The sequence below is a fragment of the Takifugu rubripes genome, chromosome 16, assembly GCF_901000725.2.
Source record: "Takifugu rubripes chromosome 16, fTakRub1.2, whole genome shotgun sequence".
NCBI classification, from domain to species: domain Eukaryota; kingdom Metazoa; phylum Chordata; class Actinopteri; order Tetraodontiformes; family Tetraodontidae; genus Takifugu; species Takifugu rubripes.
Genome location: NC_042300.1, coordinates 8,636,243 through 8,659,113, shown reverse-complemented (window position 1 = coordinate 8,659,113; position 22,871 = coordinate 8,636,243). Strand labels below are relative to the sequence as shown.

At 47.5% G+C, this 22,871-nt stretch overlaps 1 protein-coding gene across 3 annotated transcripts; it reads right to left on the bottom strand.

The window, feature by feature from the left end:
- Positions 1-7,695: 7,695 nt before the first annotated feature.
- On the bottom strand, positions 7,696-22,828 carry rps6kc1 (ribosomal protein S6 kinase polypeptide 1). Of its 3 annotated transcripts, none has more exons than XM_011612082.2 (16): positions 22,635-22,828; positions 21,837-21,872; positions 21,230-21,350; positions 20,701-20,816; positions 20,537-20,630; positions 20,392-20,445; positions 19,895-20,308; positions 19,623-19,747; positions 19,419-19,517; positions 18,195-18,242; positions 17,524-17,656; positions 14,892-16,514; positions 14,413-14,502; positions 10,422-10,504; positions 8,922-9,017; positions 7,696-8,748 (listed from the first exon to the last, which is right to left on the bottom strand). In XM_011612082.2, the coding sequence occupies exons 1-16, from the start codon at positions 22,734-22,736 to the stop codon at positions 8,641-8,643; spliced, it is 3,342 nt and encodes a 1,113-aa protein (XP_011610384.2). In that variant the 5' UTR covers positions 22,737-22,828; the 3' UTR covers positions 7,696-8,640. The 3 variants fall into 3 exon arrangements, with proteins under 3 accessions (XP_011610384.2, XP_029705010.1, XP_011610385.2); XM_029849150.1 differs by having other exon boundaries at positions 10,422-10,501; XM_011612083.2 differs by having other exon boundaries at positions 19,626-19,747.
- Between the last annotated feature and the right edge of the window lie 43 nt (positions 22,829-22,871).

Here is a 22,871-nt window from a genome sequence, read left to right as displayed (position 1 = left end):
TGTTAGCGTGGGGGAAATAAGTGACGTCGCCCTTAGCCTAATGATTATCTTTGGTGTTTTTAGGGCTGTAAGCAGTTCTTATTGGGAACTAATTCCTGTTTTTACACGAGTGTAAGTAATCTGCTGAAGCCATCACATTCGCCCAAACACTCTTACATATGCGGACGCCAAAATCAGTAGGTCAAATAACTATTAGACACACCCGCGGTGTAAATCCCATTGGGGCTAAGCTTTAGGGGTTGGGTAAAAGGGGGCTGCACCAGAGGTGAGAGGTTAAATATGATCTGCAGGAACTTATAACCCATTTATGTCCTTTTAATCGGTTTTAAAAACATGTTTAAACAGACACTTTGGGCTTGTGTTTACTTCCCAAATCTCTTGAGCATACGAGCGAGATCATTGTCAACAGCTGGACAATGTCAACCGCAAGTGCACTGATCCAGAGACCTAATTCAAATAATGACACCGCGTTTTAAAATGATCTTTTGGAGATGAGGGAGGGGGCGGGGGGGTAAATGTGCTTGATGACGGGCACGGCTGCAGAGGTATCCAATTAAGACAGAAACTTTCAGTCCTGTGCAGCTATTCGCTGGGAAAATACGGCGTATTGTGCAGTTCTGACACGGCCTTAAACAAAGACTGAGCCGCGATATTCTTGCCCTGTATTATTCTTCCGTAAGCTGCTTACAACCCCAGTTGTGGTCTGATACAGAGATGAAATCTTGGGGAGGCGTGTTTCTGGACCCAGGAAGCGGTGGCCGCTGATTGAAGAATAGAGCTCTTGGACGGAGGATGTGCTCTGGGGGGGGGGGGGGGGGGGGGGGGTTCACGCAGCCTCCCCGAAAGACGAAAGGGACACAATGAGAAATCACAGAGCTTTTCACTTTCCCCTCCATCTGCGCGCCGCGGAGCGTGCACGGTGTGTGCCACTTGGCTTAATTCTGTCCCATCAGCCGCCGCAAAAGCCCCCAGATCCAATCGCAGAGATCAGAACGGGGCCAAGACCATGAGATGGGGAGCCAAGGAACAGACCAGAATCAACAGCCCATTCTCCCAAGACCCCCCCCCCCCCACACACACACACACACACACACACAGAGAGGAAATGAGAGGGCACAGGAACAAATGTGCAAATGTGGAAGAGAGTAAACAGAAAGTTTGAGATATTTTCTTTTTTGTTTGGCTGGATATAAATAAGAAGAATAAAATGAAGGAACAGAAGTTCTCATACCTTCACAGCTGGTGTGCTATTTAAAAACAACAACAACAACAAAAAGGCCAGGAGATCAGGGCAGAAAGATGAAACAAAATAATGCTTTTCTCAAATACCACAGATTCTCTCTCTCTCTCCTCCTGTGTGACTGTTAATTGTGTGAGAGCAGGTCATCAGTAACAGCACATTAGAATAATGGAAATAGATGGCAGAGACCTGCCGATGGCAACAGAAGCCATCTTCCATATTTGCATGGCTGTGTGCGCTGGGACAATTATGTCATTATCACAGAACTGTGTGTGTGTGTGTGTGTGTGTGTGTGTGTGCGTGTGTGTGTGAGACAGACAGACAGGCAGGCAGGCAGGCAGGCAGACAGACAGACAGACAGACAGACAGACAGACAGGCAGGCAGGCAGGCAGACAGACAGGCAGACAGACAGACAGACAGGCAGACAGACAGTTGAAGCTAATTGTTAAGAAAATCTCACCCCTCTACTTGTGAGCGGGTTTGTTGTTTCTGTGATTTTTGGGTCTTGAGCAAAATGGCCAGATGGATCCACATTAAATGGCGAAACGAATGTTTGATTCACTTTTATTTCCTGCAACACCAAAGACCCAAAGAACCAGCTTGAATGCTTGAAAACGGACAATAACAACTAAATCCATCAGTTATGAAAAAGGACTAAAGAAAGAGGAATAAATGCGAAACAGGGAAAAGACTAAGATGGAACTGATAAAAAGACAAATTGACAATTTTTATAGCAGCAAACTCGGAGGGAAATTCCCATCTTTCACCCAAGGCGACCCTCCCAGTCTATATTCGGGTCCTGCTATGGCTTTTCCTCCATTTCCTGCTGGTAAAAATCCCCCAGAATGGCGTAAAGAAAATAGTAAAAACTCATCAATGACATCTTCCCTCCTTCCTCCAGTTCCTCCTCCACCCCCTGACAGGAGTGAGACCTTCCAGGACTGGTGGGACCTCATCAGGGACCCGAGACTTAAGAAAACACTGCTAAATTAAAAGTGGGGCGACCTTTGCCCTCTGGCTTCCACTTCCTGGACTCACCAGGTCAGGGAAGAGAGCGGCACCTGCCAGCATGCTCCCTCGCTGCCGTCCTATTAGCGGCGGGTGTATTTCTACATCGGCCTCTTAAAATAAGCAACAACCTGTGAAACCACCAGATGCTTTTTACTCCCTCACATCCACTATTTGATGGCGACGGCCGGGTCTGAATTTAAAAAAATTAGTATTGACGTGACAACTCTGAGCAGTTCCGAACATGGACAACAAGAGGCCATTAAATCCATCACCCGAGTCTTCAGGCCGTTTGGGCAGCAACAGAGATGTTGGACAACAGGCATTTATCTCACTAGCAGCAGGCATTGTGGAGAAAAGGTGCGAGGTCTTTTTTTCCCCCTGTGAAACCTCTTAGCGTCCTATAATCAGGAGTGATAATGTGTCTCATTCTATGCTAATGTGTGTGTTTTACAGCAATCAGGCGACAGGTGATGATAGCGCGCGCTGAGAGATGCTCTGACGCGTGCGTGTGCAGCAGGAGTGTGTGTGTGAGCGTGTGTGTGTGTGTGTGTGTATGTGTGTGTGTGCAAGTGTGGACGCAAGGCACCATTAGTGACTTCCCAGGTCCTCTTCAGGAATACAATGGGCGGCGAAATTGCTTTAATGGAAAAAGGCTAATGTGAGACGCACACACACGCACGTACAGGCACATGAACACACCGCCTTAGCAAATCACTCAAGCCAGAGAGAGGTAGAAAAAGGGAGGATATTATCACTTACACTTGAAAAAAAAATAGAGATGGAGGAGAGACAATAGACGTGGAGGAGAGAGTCGGCGCTGCTCTTCTTCCACTTACTTCCTGCTTCCACCCACTAGAGTCAGTAGTTTTCCAAAACAGAGGCGCGTATTCTCAAGTAAGCGTAGATCTGAGCCCGTCTGTCTGCCACCCTCCAACATGCAGCTGTGATTTGAGAAGAGGGGAGAGAGCGCGCGCTTTTCACGGTGCTTTCAATTATTTAATGTGTTTGTTTCGTGGAAAGATATCGAGTCTCACACCAGGATTCCCGATCATAAGAAACAGACTCCCTGTTTATCCTGTCACCTTTTTACTCTACCACAGCACTGGTATATTGTGATCTTAATCTAATCTTGTCATACGAGGGCTCCCGATAGTCTCAACATGTTTGCCGACAATGATAATCCCACTATTATGTCAGTAGAGTTGATATCATGCTCATGAAGGCAACACCAAGACGATGCTTAAAGCTTTTCATCCAACAGTAAAATGATTTCACGCATCGCCGGATGACAGTTGAACCTGCAACCAGCCAGCAGAGGGCAGCCGAGCCGCATCCATATAATCCTTCTTTATTCAAAGACTAAAACCTGTAAATACCGCAACTTCCTGTTAGACCCAGGGTCACATGATCTAAAGCACCCAACGTCACTGGGGATGAAACAATAAAATCATTATCCCCAATTACTGATTGGGAAAGTTCCTTTCCTTTGAGGGCTAAGAATTTAACAGAAATATATACATTAAAAAAACACATTTATTTTATAGTTTTCAATATATTGAAAGAAGAAAGTTTCCTTTACCTGGCTGGATCTCAACTGAAGACCACTAATGCACATTAGCATAACTGGCACACAGCCTTTTCTTTGAGAGGCAGGTCCACACATACACGCACACACACACACACACGCACACACACGGTTGGGTAAGATGAGGCACGTCCCTCCTTTGCTTCTCAATGGTCTCATCTGTGCCCTGCTCAAGGCTGGCATGGCCTGCAGCATCTGTTTGACTGCAGGCCATGCCATAAGGTGCCAGGGCTCCAAGGATCCTCAGCGCTCCCTCAAGAACGCCGCTCTCCGCCCCCCTAACCCCACCCTTCACCTTCATTCACATCTCGTCCTCAGATGTGCCCCCCCACCCCCCACTTTGGATGCCATTATCATAAAGTCCAAATAACTCGTATCGCCCCCCCCCCCCTCCACCTCCATCATTCGCTCACTCACAGGTGACACGTCAACCACCTCCCTGGTCTGATGGGTTTTTTAAAGCGCCAACCTTCCCATCTCCTTTCTTAACCTCCTCCTTTTCCCACTGCCCTCAGGGTGAGTGAGGGCTCGACAGGCTGGCACCGTGACTTGTGCGCACACACGTGCGTGCGTGCACGTGCGCGCGTGCGTTAAGGGAATGCGCCTCATTGCCAGGAAAACTCGCACCTCGGAGGAAACAGACAGATTAGGGTAGGATCTTGCTCCCAGCGCGGCGTTCAAGCCTCATTCCCAAGACCGTCTCCTTAACAGGCGTCACATTCCCCTCCAGGTCGCCCGGGGCAACCCCACATTCCCAGACACAGGGAGAAGAGCGAGTGATCTGATGGCACTCTCTCCCCTCTGCTGGTTCTCCATGCCTCCTGCCCATTAGCTTCCACCGTGACAGTTTTTTAAAAGAGTAAAATGGAGACTAAAGACCAGGGATGCTTTCATGGGGAAGGGGAGGACGGTCCTATGACAAAGAGGTGGTGGTGGTCAGGGGGGAGGGTGGGGGGTGGGGGGGTGGTGTCACTGGCTAACAAGCAGCAGCAAGCTACAGAAGGTGTGTGTAGCCAAGCATGAGGAAACAGTTGAGACAGCTCAGGCCCACTTGGGTGAGCGTGGAGCTAATTCTGTGTAAGCGAGCCGCTGACGGCGTGCCTCGGCCTCGCTGCGCCGCCCTTCCACACGGATCACGGGGGCCCACAGTGCAACAAAAGGAGACACCTCAGGTCTTCGGGGGAGGATTTACTGGTGACACATCTTTTGGGCACCGGTTGGGACTCCTTTACCATCTGAGCCTCTCATATCATGACTCACACGCGGACATGCGGGTTATATAAAGTGATCCAACGCGGCGGAGAAGGTGAGGTAGACCAATGCTCGGAGCCAGAATATAACCAGCACTTTGTAAAGAGGTATATTGGGAGGGTGGGGGGGGGGGGGGTTCTGCAGCAAGACACCTTCAATAATTGAAGCTGATGGGGAGTTGAGACATGGCTCAGGGGTTAGCAGGCATTTAGACTCAACTTTGTCTCCCCTGAGAGGATTCTCCTGAGCACCTGCATGAAAGGGTTTAACGTTTAGGACCAAAGTGTTGAAATCGGAACATAAATGTAGTAAAAGGACAAGTTGTTGTGGAGTCTGGAGTGGAATAAAAAATAAAATAGTACAGTACAAGTAGCTCAGCTACAAGTACCATCACATTACATCACTGCAAGACCCTGGGAACAAAACAGGTATAGATGGAAACAAGGTGCAAACATTTCTTATAGATTTTGATTAGAGATTGCCCCCCCCCCCCTACACACACACACACACACACACACACACACACACACACACACACACACCTTACCCTTACATGTGGTATTTCTTGTTTCTGACAGACGAGCCTTTATCAGGACTCACTGATGCTACAGATAAAGATGTGGCTGTTCTCCGGGGGTCAGAGTTCACAGGCTGCGTTAATCACATCATGGCTGAGATGCTCCCTGTGACATCTCAGCGACCATGTTTGTGCTGAAAGCAGAACATCACGTAGGACGGCGTCTAATGAAGGTGCACCGCGGGTCAATCGCCTGTTTGCCAAATCACCGGACCCCCCCAGGCCAGTTTATTGTTACTGTTCCAGGCACTGGAACACACTTACAGCCCAGTCCCAGTCATACCAAATGTAGATTTAGAGGATCAACACAACACATTCAATTTAAAATCTATGGAATCTGTTTAAGTTTGGATTAAAATGTGGCCGAGCAGTTTTTCAAGAGTCCCTCTGGGTCCATGGACGATTGTGGGTAAAGTGGGTGAATTATGTTAATGTCTCCTCTGTTCATTCATATTTTTAGACCATAATTTGTCCCTAAAATATCTTTCTATGCTACAAAGTCAAGTCTGCCAGGATATATGGAGGCCAAATTAGCCAAGTAGACAAAAATGGAGATTGTATAGCATTAACAGGATGGTGCATCAGGAAAATAATATCTTCCCCTCACGGTGCCGTTCACCTGCACGTGCTGATTGTGGTGCTGCACTCTGTGTGTGTGTGTGTGTGTGCGTGCGCGTCCGTCTGCAGTTAAAGGAATGTGTGCTTGTGTCTATGGGGGGAATTATGAAGAGGCATTGTGTCTCCTCATAATGACATCATGGCTCTGACAGAAGCTGGAGAAGATGCCCGAGGTCTCAGAGCGGAACTCTTCAGCTCGATGCAAGAGTGTGTGTGTGTTTGTGTGTGTGTGTGTATCCGTCCCTGGGCTACAGGAGTCCTCCTGGGCTTTGTGAACGAAAGTCAAAGCGGCAAAGACAAAAACAAAGCCTGACCAACAGCAATATGAAGCAGAGGGCAGGCCATTTGGCTGCTGCCCGCTCGCTGGTGCCTGTGCGAGAGCGGCGGGCGCCAGGGCCGAGCATTTGCAGAGGGGGGAGGGAGAGGGGGGAGGGAGAGGCGGGAGAAAGCTGCAGAGAAAGAAAGAGGGAGGTCCAGGAAGTTGCAGAAGGGGTTCAAGGGTCAATTCAGCCTGCAGGACCGGGTGATGTTTTCAGGCCTCAGAACGAGAGGCCTGTGTTGCATCATGGGAGTCCTTGGCGCGTCCCCTGATCCTGCCTGTGACCAGACGGATTCTTTCCCGCGGCTTTGAGTGCACTCACCGAAACACTGTGCGTTATAACGTGAGTTCTAATTATGCCATCTTCTTAATTCCACCTAAAAAGGGTTGGAAACCATCTAAAAACTTCAGCCTTAATCTCAAATTTATCAGATGAAAACACAGTCTGCACAGGCAGAGGAGGAGCAACTTCCCTTCCTGCACCTCTGGATGTGCTGGGGGGGGGGGGGGAAGGGGGGGGGGGTTCCACATCCGTGGCGAAGGCATTACAGTCACATCTCACATCTGAATGAGATTGACAGGTTTCCTCTCTGAGCCCAGGCGAACCTCTCGCCCTGGGTGTGTGTGTAATGAGAGGCGGGTCTGATGACGGGCACTAATCAGCCCCGACTCTTGACCCCGTAGGGGTGAGGCTGACACAAGGGAATACTCCCTGACACGGTTAGCACCCCCCCCCCAGATTCCAGGTAATAAACGTATCCAGTGAAATCTGCAAACGTGAGATAAAAAGATTTCTGCCACCTTCAGACTGACACAATTCATCCATATTTTCCTACAATCCACCCATCAGACTTTTTTGCCAGTTACACCAACCTGACAGTGTGTGTTGCAGACTTATCGAGGCACTTGTATGTGTGTATACGTGTGTGTGTGTGTGATTGCATGTGTGTGTGTTTGCATGCTGGTTTGCATCACTGTCACAGTGAGACACAGCAGGCGTGACAGCGGCTTTCTAAGAGTATCATCGGCAGAAAAGACCCTCCGGACGGCCCCTCCTGCAGGAAAACAGCATAAAAGGAGGATGAGCGACACATACTGACCCACGCAGCTTTATTTTGACCCAGAATGCACAGGAGCGAGCATTCAAAGGAAAACTGTTTGAAGGTGTTTGTACCACCTGCTAGTGGAGCGCAGCATCGACAGAGCCGGGATTTCAACACGTCATCCTCAATAATCTCATTTAAAAATGCATTTTTTTTCCCCTCACACAATTAAATATCTGAAATGTTTTCATACAAAATCACATATAGGCAGAAGTAAAACAGGCAGAAAAGTCACAACATGTTGAGGCAATAGGATTGGATGTCAGCAGGGAATTAACTGGTCAGTGATTTTACTTGGCAGTAAAGATAAATAATGCTTACATGCAGAAAAGCAGAGTTCTTTGATGATACAGGTGGCTGCACACTAAACTGGCTGAAATCAACTTTAAAATAATCTACTCATACGACCTTTTTCAACCTTGCATAGCATCCGCTGGGGGTTGGTCTCCGTGAGCACGTTGGCGACTTCGAAAATCTGATTTTTGTTTACTTGTGTGTTGGAGCAACTAGTTTAGCTCAGATAAAAAGCGGTTTGGCTCCTGGCTCATCTCACCGGGCACTGTGGAGAATGACCAGAGGCAGCAACAACAGCAACAGATGTGGGTTGCGCACGGAGCGGGTGGCGCCCGACAGCGGTGGGTGAATGAAGTGTTAAGAAAAAACGTCTCCTTTCAGTTTGGCTCCCTCCGGCTTGGCTAAGACTCTCTCTTACACGGGTGCTTCTTGCATAAATTATTGCACCGTACACGTGGTTTAGTGTTCCCTGCACAAATGTCCTCGTCAACTAAAACTAAGGTGAGGTACAGCAACAGTCTACAGGGAAGATAATACTTCTTGGCAACGTCCATCCCAAACGTGAGGGCTGTGCAGTGATGTGCAGTCTGAATTAACGACACCTCGGAGTGTTTCCTTTTGCTTTTACCCTCCCACAATGCTCAGCGTCTACTGGGCCAGTCCATGTTGACAAAGAAAGGGTGGGATTTGATATCATCCACACCTGCCACACCTGCTCCCAGTCGTTCCACTGGATTGTACTGGAGCAACTGCACAAGACAAACAATAGAAATTATTATTTAATCAAACACAAATTAGGTCTAGTGAGCAAGGTTAATTATATGGTTACACCTTAATTCATGGGGAACTTTGATGCTGTCTGTTATTTTTGGCATCGCTGTTTAAATATCACACAGGAGCAGAGATGATGCTAAAGCCTCACCTGCTCCAGCAGAGATCTGGCCTCCTCTGAAACCAGCTCGGGGACGTTGAGAGTGGTGTGGCGGCCGATTCCCGCTGGATGGCACCGCAGCAGCGACTGCACGAGGGACGGAGGGGTGGACAGAGCAGATAGCCATTAAGGAAAACAAAGAAAAGCCGACGGGCCGAGGGCTAAAGAGTCAGATATGCTGACGCCTGGTGAGCAGAGGGGTCAGCGCGGGACTGGACAAATAGGAGGCTGAAGAGGCGGAGCACCTGAAACAACACTGATCACAGCAACTACAACAAGACTCCGATTCAACTACTGTTGCTCTTTCTTGCAACTGCTGATTGACATAAAAAATGACCCATATTTACATTAAACATCTGTCACGCTGGAAAGAGTCGATTAGGAGGAATACTTGCGTTCGTGGGGGGGCAAAAAAAAACAGAAAATAGTGCCATGAGGGAGAGAGAAGAAGTGCAAGTGCTTTTCTAACCACACAACGAAGCGCTGTTGTTAAAATAATTGACAATAATGACTGTAATGACCGTGCAGCAGAAGCACATCTTCAGCTGACAAAAGCTCGAAACGTGTGTGGCAAGAGGAAGCGGACGCTCTCTGCTTTTTCCATTAGTTCGGTTTTCCCTCCCTCTCGCTCTCTTTCTCTGGTGCTGCGGGAGTTCTGGCTGGGTTCCTGGCTGCAGCCAAGACTGCTCCAGGCAAGATCTTATCCTGCAAGGATCAAGAGACACTATGTGCGCCTGGGTGTGTGTATCCTTGCCAGGACCGTACACAGACATAATCATCAAAGGAGACATCTGTGCGACTGACTTTTTTTCCCAGGTAAGTGGGTGTGTATTGTTCGACATAATAGCGCTAACCTAACACCCTAAATCATGTTTGGGCAATTGGCGGGAACAACTGATACAGCTGATATGAAATCATGCCTGCTGGCAAGCAGTTAGAATGTATTCAAATTTAATAGACAATAAAAATAATAAGGGGACTCTCTGCACCTGCGCTGGCTGCTGCAGTGATGCTACCGTGTGTTTTTGTCCTTCAAGTATGTAAAGTTATAATTAGCCTGCGTGCTGTTGTGTTCAGAACACAAAAGGCTCATCCCTTCCTCTTAAAAGAACGACCCTCAGACGGCCCTGATGGTGTGGCGCCTTGAGAGCTGGCCCGGTCTTCACCTTCCTCGCCGACCTCCGATCGGCGTACTCAGAGCCCAGCGCTGCTCCAGGAGCCAGCGAAGGACGCCCAATGAGAGCTGACCCACTGGCCCGGCAGATGGAGCTGGGAAAGTCACACCGACGCCCCTGGTATTCCCCGGGAACCTGGGTAAGAGGCCGGAGCCAAGACGCGCCTCACACGCAAACATGGCACCGAACAACAAACGCCACCTACTCACGCGAGCAAACACACAACCTGGCGCTACCACAGACAGCGTGACGGAGCTGGGAGCCAAGACACCTACACATCGCTGGTAACACCTTAGCAACAAAGGTTTGGACTCACCGTGCCAGTTAGGAGTTCAAACAGGATGGCGCCCAAACTCCACCAATCACAGGCTGCAGTCTCCTCGCTGATACCTCCCACTTCTGAAACAAAAGCAAAATACTGAATTCATCTGGAACTTTTAGAAGTTCCCGGTTAGAGACTGCAGATTTCTGGAAGTTAATAATCAAATGTAATTATTCATTTAGAGGTCCGACACCTCAATTCATACAAGTAGCTGAGCGATTAGACATTAAAAGCCTTTAAATTCACAACATTAATTACTTTGTTTTTCATTGAAGTGGCAAAAATCAGCCCAAAACGTGCACAAAACACGGACACAGTTACACACAGGAGCACACACAAACAAGTGTGTGTCTCATAAAAGGCTGATTTGCATAATAAAAAAGCAGTTAAATTGAGAAAACCGTCTGCTGCAACTTCGCACCATCTGCATGACCTGACCTCAAACACACACGCGCACACACACACATTAAGACACGTAAAGCAGGAACAAATGAGAACAAACACTGAGGCGGTTTGGTTCAGGTTGCTTTCCACCGCAAACGTCTTTCCTCTTTAACACTAACCTAATGCACGGTGGCTAGTCACTCACAGAATATAAGACTTATACCAAATCTGACAAAAACATATTTTTAAAATTTACAAATAGCTGTTTCGAGTGATTAAAAAAAATAAATCTGACTACTAAAATAACTACATACCTCTTCATCATCTTTTTTACATATATGAAAAAAAAACCCTGCTCATTGCGAAGCTGTGTCTCAATTATGATTAACTTCAAATACACAAAATCTACACATCACACAGCTTCTGATCTGGAGCTTCGGAATAAAGTTCCTCTTTCAACTTCACGTTCTGCTCCACTCACATGAGGCGTGTTGGGACGCCACAGATTAACAGAGACAAACCAACACTTTGCTAAAGTCAAGGTTTATACTGTGTGTGTGTGTGTGTGTGTGTGTGTGTGTGTGTGTGTGTGTGTGTGTGTGTGTGTGTGTGAGCTCTGCTGGGTACCAGATGGCCTCTTGTGCCGCTCAGCTTCCCTCTGCGCTGCTCTTGCTGGAGAGGGCCGGGGCCCAGGGTCACGGCTGTGTGTGCCCAGGGACCGGGCTCCTCAGCTGGCTGAACACAAGAGACAAAGACCCCTCATCTCCCAGAGGCCTGTGTGGCTCTCTTGCAGTTAAGGTTAGAGAGGGCTATGATACGCGCCGCGTGTCTGGTGTGTAGAGGCGCGCGCAGACACGCAAGTGTAAATACACGCACAGCCAACTGAGCAACCAGTCTTCAGGCCTCCCCAGGACCACTGTTTTGACAGCCAAGGAGAGAAGATTGTCATTGAACGGACTAGTGATACCTGCGCGTTTAAAAGCTGGAGGGGAGATACGCACACACAAGCGCGTCTCAGAGCAAGGTCGATGTCATCACAATGGATTAATGTCTGAGGAGCTGCGGGGAGAGTACAGTGGCGCTGGCTACACTTACCGCTCTGTCAGAGCGAGGCAGGGGGAGCAGGAGACAGAAAGAGGATGGGAAAGGAGAATTAACTGCAACCACAGGCCATGGGTCATTCAAGCCCGCCCCCACCTCCCTCCCAAACCACTGTACCGATGTGTACAAATCCAACCACTCTTCTTGAACAGTGCGTTTAAAAAAAAATAATCACGAGGATTCAAAGAAAACAAACGGATGCGGAGAAGTTCAGATAAAACAATGCATCGCGTTCACCTCGCGGCCTCTTCTTCCCTTTCCCCTCAGCCGAGCAGCCCCCCCACCACGCATCGTATCTTATTCACACCCCGTCTCCTCTCTCCTGGGGACCACAAGGAACTTTTGCTCTTCTCCTCTTTCACCGACTTCCCTAAAACCTTAACCGACAGTCATTGTTGGAGGAGGAAGTAAGCTGCGCTCAGGTAGGAAGTAAGGAGGCGAATGTGCGTGTGTGGGACAAGACACACACACGTTTCAAACATGTGAGGTGACCGCTCGAACAAAAATGGGAACTAAAAATTATCACCCACAGATCTTCACGAGCAGATTAAAGTAAAAAGTTCCTGATAAGGAACAATGACTGTGAAGCCAAAGATAAAGAGGAGGAAGAATACTGGCGAATTTCCCATTTCTTACACGCTGGAGACAATCAATCATGGCCAGGCTTCCCTCTCTACAGTGAAATAAACAACCGCTCACCCTCTCGGGGTTTCTTTTTCTTTTCCTTACAAGAGAACAAACTATCAGACATCTGATGTTTATGGATTATAATGAAACGGTGAGAAAGTAAATAAGCAGAAGGGCAGAATAAATACAATAATACCCTGATGCAGGATTTTCCAAGTCCACTCCCGTGTTATTTGGGTGTGAATGCGTGTGCTATAAAAACATGTTTCTCTCCTTCTCTCTCTGTCACACACACACACACACGCGCGCACACACACACACACACACACACACAGGACAGACCCCCTGCAAGCTTTCTGGCAAACATTCATAAATCTGTCATCAGGAATGAAGCCATCACTAGGGTTGACCCTGTCTGGATAAACTGCAATGCATAACAAGGGCAGGACAGACACACACTCCCTAACCTCCAGTGTGTGTGTATGTGTTCTCAAAGACAGGAAGATAGGCGGGGAATGAGTGCAGAGTAAGTAAATGAAAGCTGGAAGAGCAAATCCCCTTTAAAATATGTGGAAATAAATTCAGCATTAATAAAAATAAAAAAAATGGGAGGAAAGAAATACTGAAGAAGTTCAGCAGTGACTGAAAAGTATAAAAGTATAATGAATTGATGCGCTGGGGGATCCACAGCTCAGACATGGCATAATACACCCCCTATTGGCCACTTAACGGTATGACATTAACAACAGAACATTAATTCTAAAGTTATTTAACTTTTCTTTCACACCAGAGCTGAGCACTTCTCATTAATGACAGATTTATTTTATTATTTTTATTATTTCACCTGCAGCTATTCAAAAATCTTGTAGGGGATGATTTTTTAAAACAGGCTAAATGGTTAAATAACCGAAAAACCTAAAATTGCTGTGCAGTCATGGGTCAGCTTCTCTCTCTACGTGCTTCTGTTTCCATCAGCCGGCTTTGAAACAAGCTGTTGCTAAGTAAATAAAAACGCACACTTTAGATATTAGATGGAGCAGTTGTTGCTTTCAGATTTATTACAACGGTGGAGTCCTGTATGGCCTGGCCACAAGGATTTGATTTAAATCTGAAGTGACCTTCTGGGCTCCAGAGAGGATGAACAGGAGTGATAACATGAGTGCGCGGGAGACTGAATGGGCGCGAGGCTCGGTATGTGAGCCGCAGCAACATTCTAAAGAATAGTCATTGCAAAACATCATGCAAAAGTGGCCGGTCGGAGCAGCATGAAGCAAACTGAAAACCTGAAACACACATTACATTTTTAGAGGGATGCAGTAGACACACTCACGAACTCGGTTTCTTCGGGCAGCTTGTAATCAGCGTGCCAGAACTTCCACAAGCCCGCTGGCTCCGCGCGTCATGCTATGTGACACCTAATGTTGCGCAACAGCGCACTCTATGGTGCGATGCAGGAACTGCAATTTTTTTCCCAGCTTGGCATAAACTAAACCCTGGTGCGAACACAAGCATGAACTTTTCCCATTTATCCTTATGATGTTAATGCTCTACATGGTAATTTAAATGTGAAATCACACTGCAGTGATTCCATGACCATACTGGTCTATACATGTGAATCATTTGAAATAGGAAGTATCTTGTACAGTTTTACTGTTGCAGTAAAAAAGTGAACACTTTTTGCACGACTTGGGTGGTTCATGTTTGGCTATGAATGAGGGTTTTGTGACCATGGGAAAGTGGCCTAGTTATGGTCCTGCATGCCTACAAAAATTAACCCCTTGCAAACCTCAACCCTCACAAACATACGCACAAACACAGAAGGAAGTGCACGTCAGAGAAGTTGCTTTTGTTGTTACGTGTGTAAAGGACTCACCTGGTGCACAATACATGTTGGAAATGGCTTCTCTGTCACAGGATTCCGCTACATCGACCCAGCTACAGAAGTACGTGAGCTGAACGTGACCTAAGGAGAAAGGAAAGGCGTCACTCACGTTGGCTCTTCTGAAGGCTGTTCATTTTCCAGATTTCCTTTCTGCTGCGCTACATCCCTCTGCAAGCTTTTCAGGGAAACAGCCCCTGCGATTACTCCTGTTTAGCAGCTACCCGTTAACGCCATCATTAGAACTAATGGTGTCATTAGGTAGCAGTGGCCATTAGCCTGGGCTAGTCAGACTGATGCACAACACTACACCCCTGATGGGCCCTTCAGAACAATAATTACCACCCGGCAGATGAAAACAGCCACTCAGGTAATTAGATGCTTGTTGATAACGAGGTAAAGAGATGACTGTGGGATGACAAAGGAAGTTTTAGGAGATTCTGTGACCAATGTGTCAACAGCAGTTGTCTCACCTTGGTGGTCAAGCAGAATGTTGTTGGGGTTCAGGTCTCTGCAGATGATGCCCTCCTGGTGCAGAGAGTCCAGGGCCGTCACCATCTCTGCAGCCCAGCACCTCACGAGCTCCTCCGGGATACGAGCCTGGGATGCAGCTAATGACAACTCATCCAGCTTTGCAAACAGCCGCGACACTTCTTTATCAAACTCGGAGCCTCCTGGACCACAGATAACTTTGGATGATTCGTCGTCGAGAGCAGATGAACTTTTAACCGCTGCGTGGGCCTCGGTGCCACTGGTGGAGGGGCTGAAGCTCGTGCTGTAACCGCAGGGGTGTGAAACCAGGCCAGTGTTTTCATTTGTACTGTCCTCATGATGCTCATTAAGCGAGTCAGTAACTGGGAGATCAATATCTTGGCACGCTGCAACAGAAATGATAGGTTTATAGGTTTCCTCATCCTTGAGTGCCACAGAGCAGTGGTCCAACATGGAGCTGATGGGAGAAGACGACGCAGCACTGGGGCCACAGGTTGCAGAGGCGGTGTGTAAAGATGGCAGCTCCTGCTCTAGTGGCAGCTTCTGCTCCTCTTCTGGATGGATGAGAAGTTGTAGAACATCAGGCTGGATGAACCTCTGAGGGGAAGCTGTGGCCTCGAGTCCCAGAGTCACCCCAGAAGTCTCCAACTCCTCGTGTGGAGGATGCAAGGCTCCACTCGGCACGGGCAGGTTGACCAACAGGTCCGGGGGATGACCTTCATCCTCGACTGCTGCCTCTTTAAATGAGATGACTGGCACCGAGTCGTTGGACCCCTTATCGCTACAGTCCAGACCCCAAAGCTCCCCGCTGTGGACCTTGACCTCCTGAGCCAGCTCCGGAGGGCCCTCAGTGACATCTGAGCCTAGGTCAGACGTTGAAAAGGTGGGGACAGACTTCTGAGAGAGGTGCTGCTCCCCGAAGTCGAGACAAGTCGCCTCGCTTGCGCTGTCTTTGCTATCGATGCGGAAAAACTCCATGGGCGTGTGCTTGGACTGATCCAGCGTCAGTGGTTTGGCCGGGGAGGGAAGAGGACTGAAGACTTCAGTGTGATCTTGTCCATCATCACAATATTGCTCATGGCTGCTTTTAGACAACTCTGTAAAAAAGCCGAGTTCCTGAGAGCTGATGGGCGAAGAGAGGCTGTCGTTGCTGAGCAACGAACGGCTGCGGGAGGACGTCGTAGCGGTCCCAGTGGGGACGTCTAGAGACAGCATTTCCTGTTCACTTTTCTCATCCTGCTCTTCTAACACATCTGCATTCACTTTCTCCTGCCCATACTCGTTGCAAAGTGCCAAATAACTGTTGGGGCACTCTTCCTCTGAGACAGCTCCCGAGTCCAACTCTTCGTTCAGCTGGGGAAGGAGTGCAGTATTCGGAAGAGACGTGACGGCGCTCTGCTCTTGCTTTTGTAGCTGTGGGACTGAATCGGAACAGGGGCCGGGCCCAGAACCAGAAGAGACAGAGTCTACGTCCAGATGCGCTAACGCGTGCTGTGGGGTGCGGACTGCTGCCGTGTGGCTCTTCTGGATGAAAGGAATGTCGAAACTCTCCTCCTGGCTGGAATTGTGAAGGTATTTTCCAATGTGAGACCACAGTTTCCCACCTACAGGTTTAAAGAAACAACATTAAAGAAAAAATATGAAGAAACACACCAACATTAAAAAGCAACATCGGATTGAATTGTTTAGGCAATACACCTTTATTATAGCACATTAGCATTGATGTAAATACATAGAATTTACCAGGTCATTACCACAAAGGTCAACTAAAACCCTTTATGAGTGGGAGTACTTGTCTAGTTCTCCAATTTAGGGGGCTCATCAAGCAGCTTCTATTGTCTTTTGGGTGGCAGATAACTCACTTTTTTTGTCCATAAAAACTTACCCCAATGACAAAAATTTGTTTTACGCCAATTTATCTGAATGAGGTTTATGTGTGTTTTATGCTCGCGGTGCCATTTTAGCGTTATGGCTTCCCTCTGTCTTAGAGACGCACGCGCAGCTGCAACAGCAGCGATTGGAAGTCGGCATCTGTTGTGCGTGATGAGAATGGATCGGGAGGTAAAAATGATGATAATGATGGCGGGGCAGCTCGGTGGCTCAGGAAGTAAAATCGTCCACATTATTTTGCGTAATGTCACTCGGGTCACTGCCTCCCTCCACCTGTCTATCCTGATACTGTAGAAGTACCTGACAGATGCACAAGGAACCAGAAGTACCCACAGAGACCCTAAAACGTTGGCAGCGGTTTGATAAGACCATTATGTATCGGTAGTAAGTATGGCTTTTTTATTTTGCTAATTAGATTATGCTGATCAGTCTAATATCATCAATACTGTCCCCTAATGTCACAGCATGCCTCACTAACACACAACCTTAGACATATCCTAGAACGAGCGGTATGAAAGAAGGCCCAGGTGTTAGCATTGCTAATGAAGCGCGGCACCACCTGGTATTCAGAATAATGGCCTGTGACACACACCCGTCTCAATCAAACATCTGTCCAAGACAAGGGCAGAGGGAGGTGGAAGAGGAGAGGGAGGTGGGCCAGGCAAAGGAGAGCAGAAAAAAAACCGATCGGGGACACCGATGCCACAAGCATGAGGTGTTTACCTTCAGCATATTGTAGCAGAAGGAAAACCGCGTCGTCAGAGACGATGAACTTCCTCAGCTGCACCATGTGGGGCACAGAGTGAGGCATGATCGTCCTCTTAACCCGCCCACAGTCACTGCTCTTCCTCAGGCCCTGCAACAGAGCAGATACATGGTGAGTAATTAAGGTAAGCTCGACAAAGACACGGAGAAATAAAAGGGAAATATTAGTGAAACAAATCAGTCAAACCGCGAGGACACGACGCCGTGCAAACGTGTCCACTTTCCCTTTCATTATGAAGTCAGGCCAAGGAGAAACCTCCCATTAAAGAGATGTCAGATATGCCCCGCGGCAATCTGAAGTCACCGGATTCATCAAGCCACATACAGCGCACAACTTTAACAGGCCCATGCAGCTCTATCAGGGCTACGCTCAAAGTTCACATTGTCCATGACAGTGTGTGTGTGTTGTGTGAGTGTGCACGCGCGTGCATGTGTTTAGTCATCTGTGTCCTCTCTGTGTGTTGGCATCTGGCACACGTCTCACACCTGAGAGCGGAGGAGCTGACGGGGACAGACCCATTAGAATCAATTACAGCGGTCACGAATGCGGACTAGTGACACACTTAGGACAACAAGGATGTAGAGGGAACACACACACACACACACACAGAGTAACAAACACAACCTACTTTGAGGATGAATGTCTCTTGTGTCATCTTGTCCATGACCAAAAGCACCTGCAATAAAACATCACTATTAAATTGAGGTAGAATCAGTTTGGATGTCAACACCCAAAATGGGATTTAGATGATATTATAGCGTAAAAAACAAAACAAAAATAATAATGCTGATAGGGACTGGAAAATACTTCTGCAGCTCTCAAATATTATCTCAAATATTAAATTGGGATGGTCATGTGGCAACTGGATATTCAAATTGCTGTTTTATTTTTACTGTGCTGCTATATTTTACCGGTTAAAGCACATCCACTTGTCTACTGCAGCTTCAATCTTCCTGATATCTCCATTTCCTGCCTCCTCTCCCTGACATCTCTATTGCCCCTCTGCTCCCTCGGTCTCTCACGGGAGAGCTCGAGCATATGTGCATGAGCCGTCTGGGCTTCCGCGTCTGTTTTGTGGGTGCGTTCATGCCGCGTGACCCTGGTGGGGAGCGGACAGGTGCAGGCTAAATGGATATGAATGGAGTTGTGAGTAAACAGAGCGGCGCTGCTAGCCAGGGTGCTAATATAATTAAGATACAAACATCAGGGAAGGGGGGGGGAGGTGGGAAGAGGGGCAGCAGGGTAGGAGCTCTCTCCATCTGTCCCTCTGTCCCCATTAAAAATGAACGAAGGAAGGAGGAGGAGGATGGAAAGAGAGATTAAACCGGATGATTGCTAGATGACAGAGATCCCATTTTTAATAATTTTGTCCATCCTGTGTGTGTCTCTGCTGAGTGGCACATGTTGGTGTTGTGTCAACATTTTCCTTGGGGTTTTGCGGGTGTGGAGGATGAGCATCATTGACTCGATGTTGTGTGCCGCTCTTTGAGCCGCCTGCCAAGTCATTTCATGGCTGAGCGGTGAACTTGCTTCGATGGCAGCTGGTTGAGTGGACCGGCAACCTAAACTGACCTTGTGGTGGTCATAACTGACGACGAGCGTACACACACACCCTTTAACACACCATCCAACCAATCTATTACATTTTATCGCCGCAGATAAAAAGAGACGGCTGAAGCAGGGAAGGACACAGGAGGAGAGACGGAAGGATGGATGGACTTTTCGGGGAATTCAATTAAAACGTTTCAATAACAAACACAAAGAAAAAAGCTCAAATTTGAGTGGATTTTAAATTAAACATAAATTTCTGAACTGTCAGGAACGTTGCATGACTAGTCACAAGTAAACTGACCTTATCTATGATGCCCAGCACCCTGTATGCTCTCAGCTCCTCAGATGGACCCTGGTAGCTCCCCCTACCGGTGGATGTACAGCACTGCACCCCTAAAGCCTTGGGGTACACAATCAATTGGATCAGAAATAATTGAATCAACTGAATCTATATTGAAAAGAAGCAAATTGGTAAATATTTTAAGGAATTTGTGATCTTAATCACCACCGTCTGCGTCGAGCCTTGACCCATGTTGCTTCTCAGATGCTGACTGGCGATCTGCTCTGCACGCATCAAGTACTCTGCTGTCTTCTTCTTCACTGCCTCTCGCCGCGTGGGGCTGGGCTCACCTGAGGAAAAGACAGGTGGAGAGGGGGGTAAATATGTAAATACAATACCAGCCTTTAACTGTAAGTACTGTAGATGAGTCACCAATATCTGATTCGTTATATATAAAGATTACTAAGATGAAAGCTCGCCAGTTCTCTCAAACTAACCTTGCACTCCCCGAAGCAGCTGGTCCACTCCGTTACGGTAGCAAGAGAAGGCTGCGTGGAAGTCCTGCTCGTTCTCCTTCTGCACGGCCAAAGAGATGAGCTCGCTAGCTCTGTCCAAATAGTCCGACTTTACGTCTTTAGAGGCGCCGCTGCTGACTTTCTTCAAGCTTCCAGAAAAAAGTAGCAACCGCCCTGGCTTGACCTCGGGGTTAAGGGTGGAGGAGACTGGGACAGGAGATGGGGTGCGGTGATCGTGCAGAGAGGGCAGGCGAGGGCTGTTGCTGCTGCTAACTTTAGTGGCTCCCCCTTGTGGGTAGTATGGGGAGGTGCGGCCTGAGGCCATGCCATCGTCCAGATCAGCCAATGAGTCTGTTTCCAAAGCCTGGGAGGTCAGGTCGCTGTCACTGGATGGGCCTGGAGGCAGGAGGGCAGAAGGACACACATCATTGCTACAAAGTCTTTGTGTCAAGTAAAAGTAAGCTAGGCAAAAAAATTACCTCCATACTCAGAAGTGATCGTCAAATCCTCTGCAGCACTGTGGTCTCTTTGTACTAAAATTATAAATATATATATTTGTAGATTGAGCAAACATGAATCATCTTATCAACTCATTCGTTGATTAAAAACAAGAAGCGTCTTTACCGTCAGAACTGCCGTCCGATAAGCTGTCAGCCAGGAAGTCAGCGAGCGGCTCAGCTGGCCCGATCAGCTCCGACCCATCGTGAATCTCACCCCCCTTGATAAGTGTGAAAAGCATTTCAGTCAACAAGCATTCGCGGGTTTCTGTGAGTTCCTGTTTTGCGTACCTTGAAAAACTCTCGAATGTGTTGGCTGTTGTAGAGAGCGGGAACATTAGCGGAGAACTGCAGCAGATCCTCGGAGCACTGTCGTCTTTCCTCTATGACCGAGTCATCAAAACGACCTGCGTGCGGAGACCACATCATTACGTCTACATGTTTGCTTTTCGTCTGGAAACAGCAGGAATTTAAACTGTCTTTCTGATAAACAGAAACATGAAAATTCTGCTTTTCACCTACACCCATTAAAGTACTTTCTTAAAATACAATCTAATGCCCAGTAAATTAAGATTAGCCTGTACCACCAAGACATCAACAAGGAATGTCATGTTTATGCTGAAAGCCTAAATATTATATCCTAAGTATTGTCAGGGTTATACCGCCATCTAGTGGACGGAGTCCCGAACACCCATATCTTGATCATTGCTCAGCCTATGTGCACATATAGCATAAAGCTACATCAGAAACAGCCCGGGTTTAGCATTAGAAATATTAAATGGTGTTTAAAAGCAGAGGATCGAGCTGCTGTCTTTCTTACCAAAAACTTTGGCTCTGGCAAAAGGAGGAAACAGCTCTGACTGGCTGCACAGAGTTTTGTGAAGCTGCCAGAGGTTTTGATGAAGCTTCCGGAAGTCACTGTATCTCTTCCATACTGTTATCTATAGATGACAAGATAAATGCAAAGAGAGAGGGAAGAAAGAGAAGCAGGGCAATAAGCATTTAGCACACGTGATGCTGCAAAAGATGCTTATCTTTTCAGTTTTCCACTTAAACGATTAACCTGAATGTGTTCCTGTCGACGAGCATCAAACATCTGCTATGCTGCAGTGGTGACATTAAATAATATATAATATCAAACAATGACAACTGGGCGCCAGTAAAGCTGAGAGAAGTTGGTAATGAACAATAAGAGTGTGAGGCAAAGGCTGATGGAGTTATTAACATCATGCCTGCTGCATTAGTGCTGCTTCCTGACACGAGTGCATTCCAGTGTGTTACATGTGAAAGAATGTGTCTTTTTACAGCTTTTCCAAATAACACAAGCAAGAAATGAAAAGTGCAAAAAGGGACAAACACAGTCATATAGGGAATTCCTTATTATTTCATGGGTAAACAAGGGGAAATATGAGTAGTCAATGTCTTACCTCTTGGACATCCTCTGGGTTCTTCCTAGAAATGATCTGTGGAAAAGGAGGATAAGAGACATCGAGGTCATGGAAATAATGTTTCTGCTGCAAAGATTTTCCTGCACGGCCGGATTCGACAATGAGCGCCTTCTGTAACAAATGACGAGTCTTCAGTGGCACATGGAGACGTCACCAACTTCCATAGCAGGCAGGACAGGAGCAAAAGAGGGCTGTCCTCTTGCTGTCCTTATTCAAGCAGGGAGGGTGTTTAAAAGTCACTTTACACTGTTACAGCCTGACAAACGTGTGAATGAATAGCGTCTATTCCACTATTCATTTCCTAACAGTTATATCTATTTACTTTACATTAGGAGTCTTCTAGTGTAAATTTCTGCAGTCAATGCTGACTTTATTTACACACGTCAGGCTTTCACCACCCCCCAGCACGATGCATGATCTAATCACCAGGGTCCATCACCACCGTCCTCTTATTGGCGTTCCATTGTCTTTAGACTACACCCTAACTAAGCTAAACCTCATAGCGATCTGTTAATATTGACAGGTTAGGGAAGCGCTTAAAGGTGGAATTAAATCAGAAGTTCCTTTGTTGACATGTATTCGCAAGTGGATCGCCCGAGCAGATCTATTAGCTACATTTCAAGGTTTTACCAAAGCTGCCGCTGTCATCGCTCTGTTGCTAAAGCGACGCTATTTGTGTTGTTTTTGCATCATTGATTTGTTAGCACAGCCAAGCTACAACTGCCAACAGCTAGCATTTAGCCTAGCTGTCAGCCTGTCCAACCTCCATTTACGTACCCTTGCGGTGACTTTGTACACAGTATAGCCTTTCTGGTGCCTTTTAGGGTCCGTGACAGTGTAAAACCGAGCAAGGTCTCCTTTCTCCCGCTGCGATATCATTCTGATAGAGCCAACATTGCCACGAACAACAGCCAGCTAGCCGTACATTCATTCACTGACAACCGAGGCAGTGCTAAAGAGCGCCCCCCTGAGGAGGCGGAGCGCCACGACACTACAGAAGCCGAGTAGGTGTTT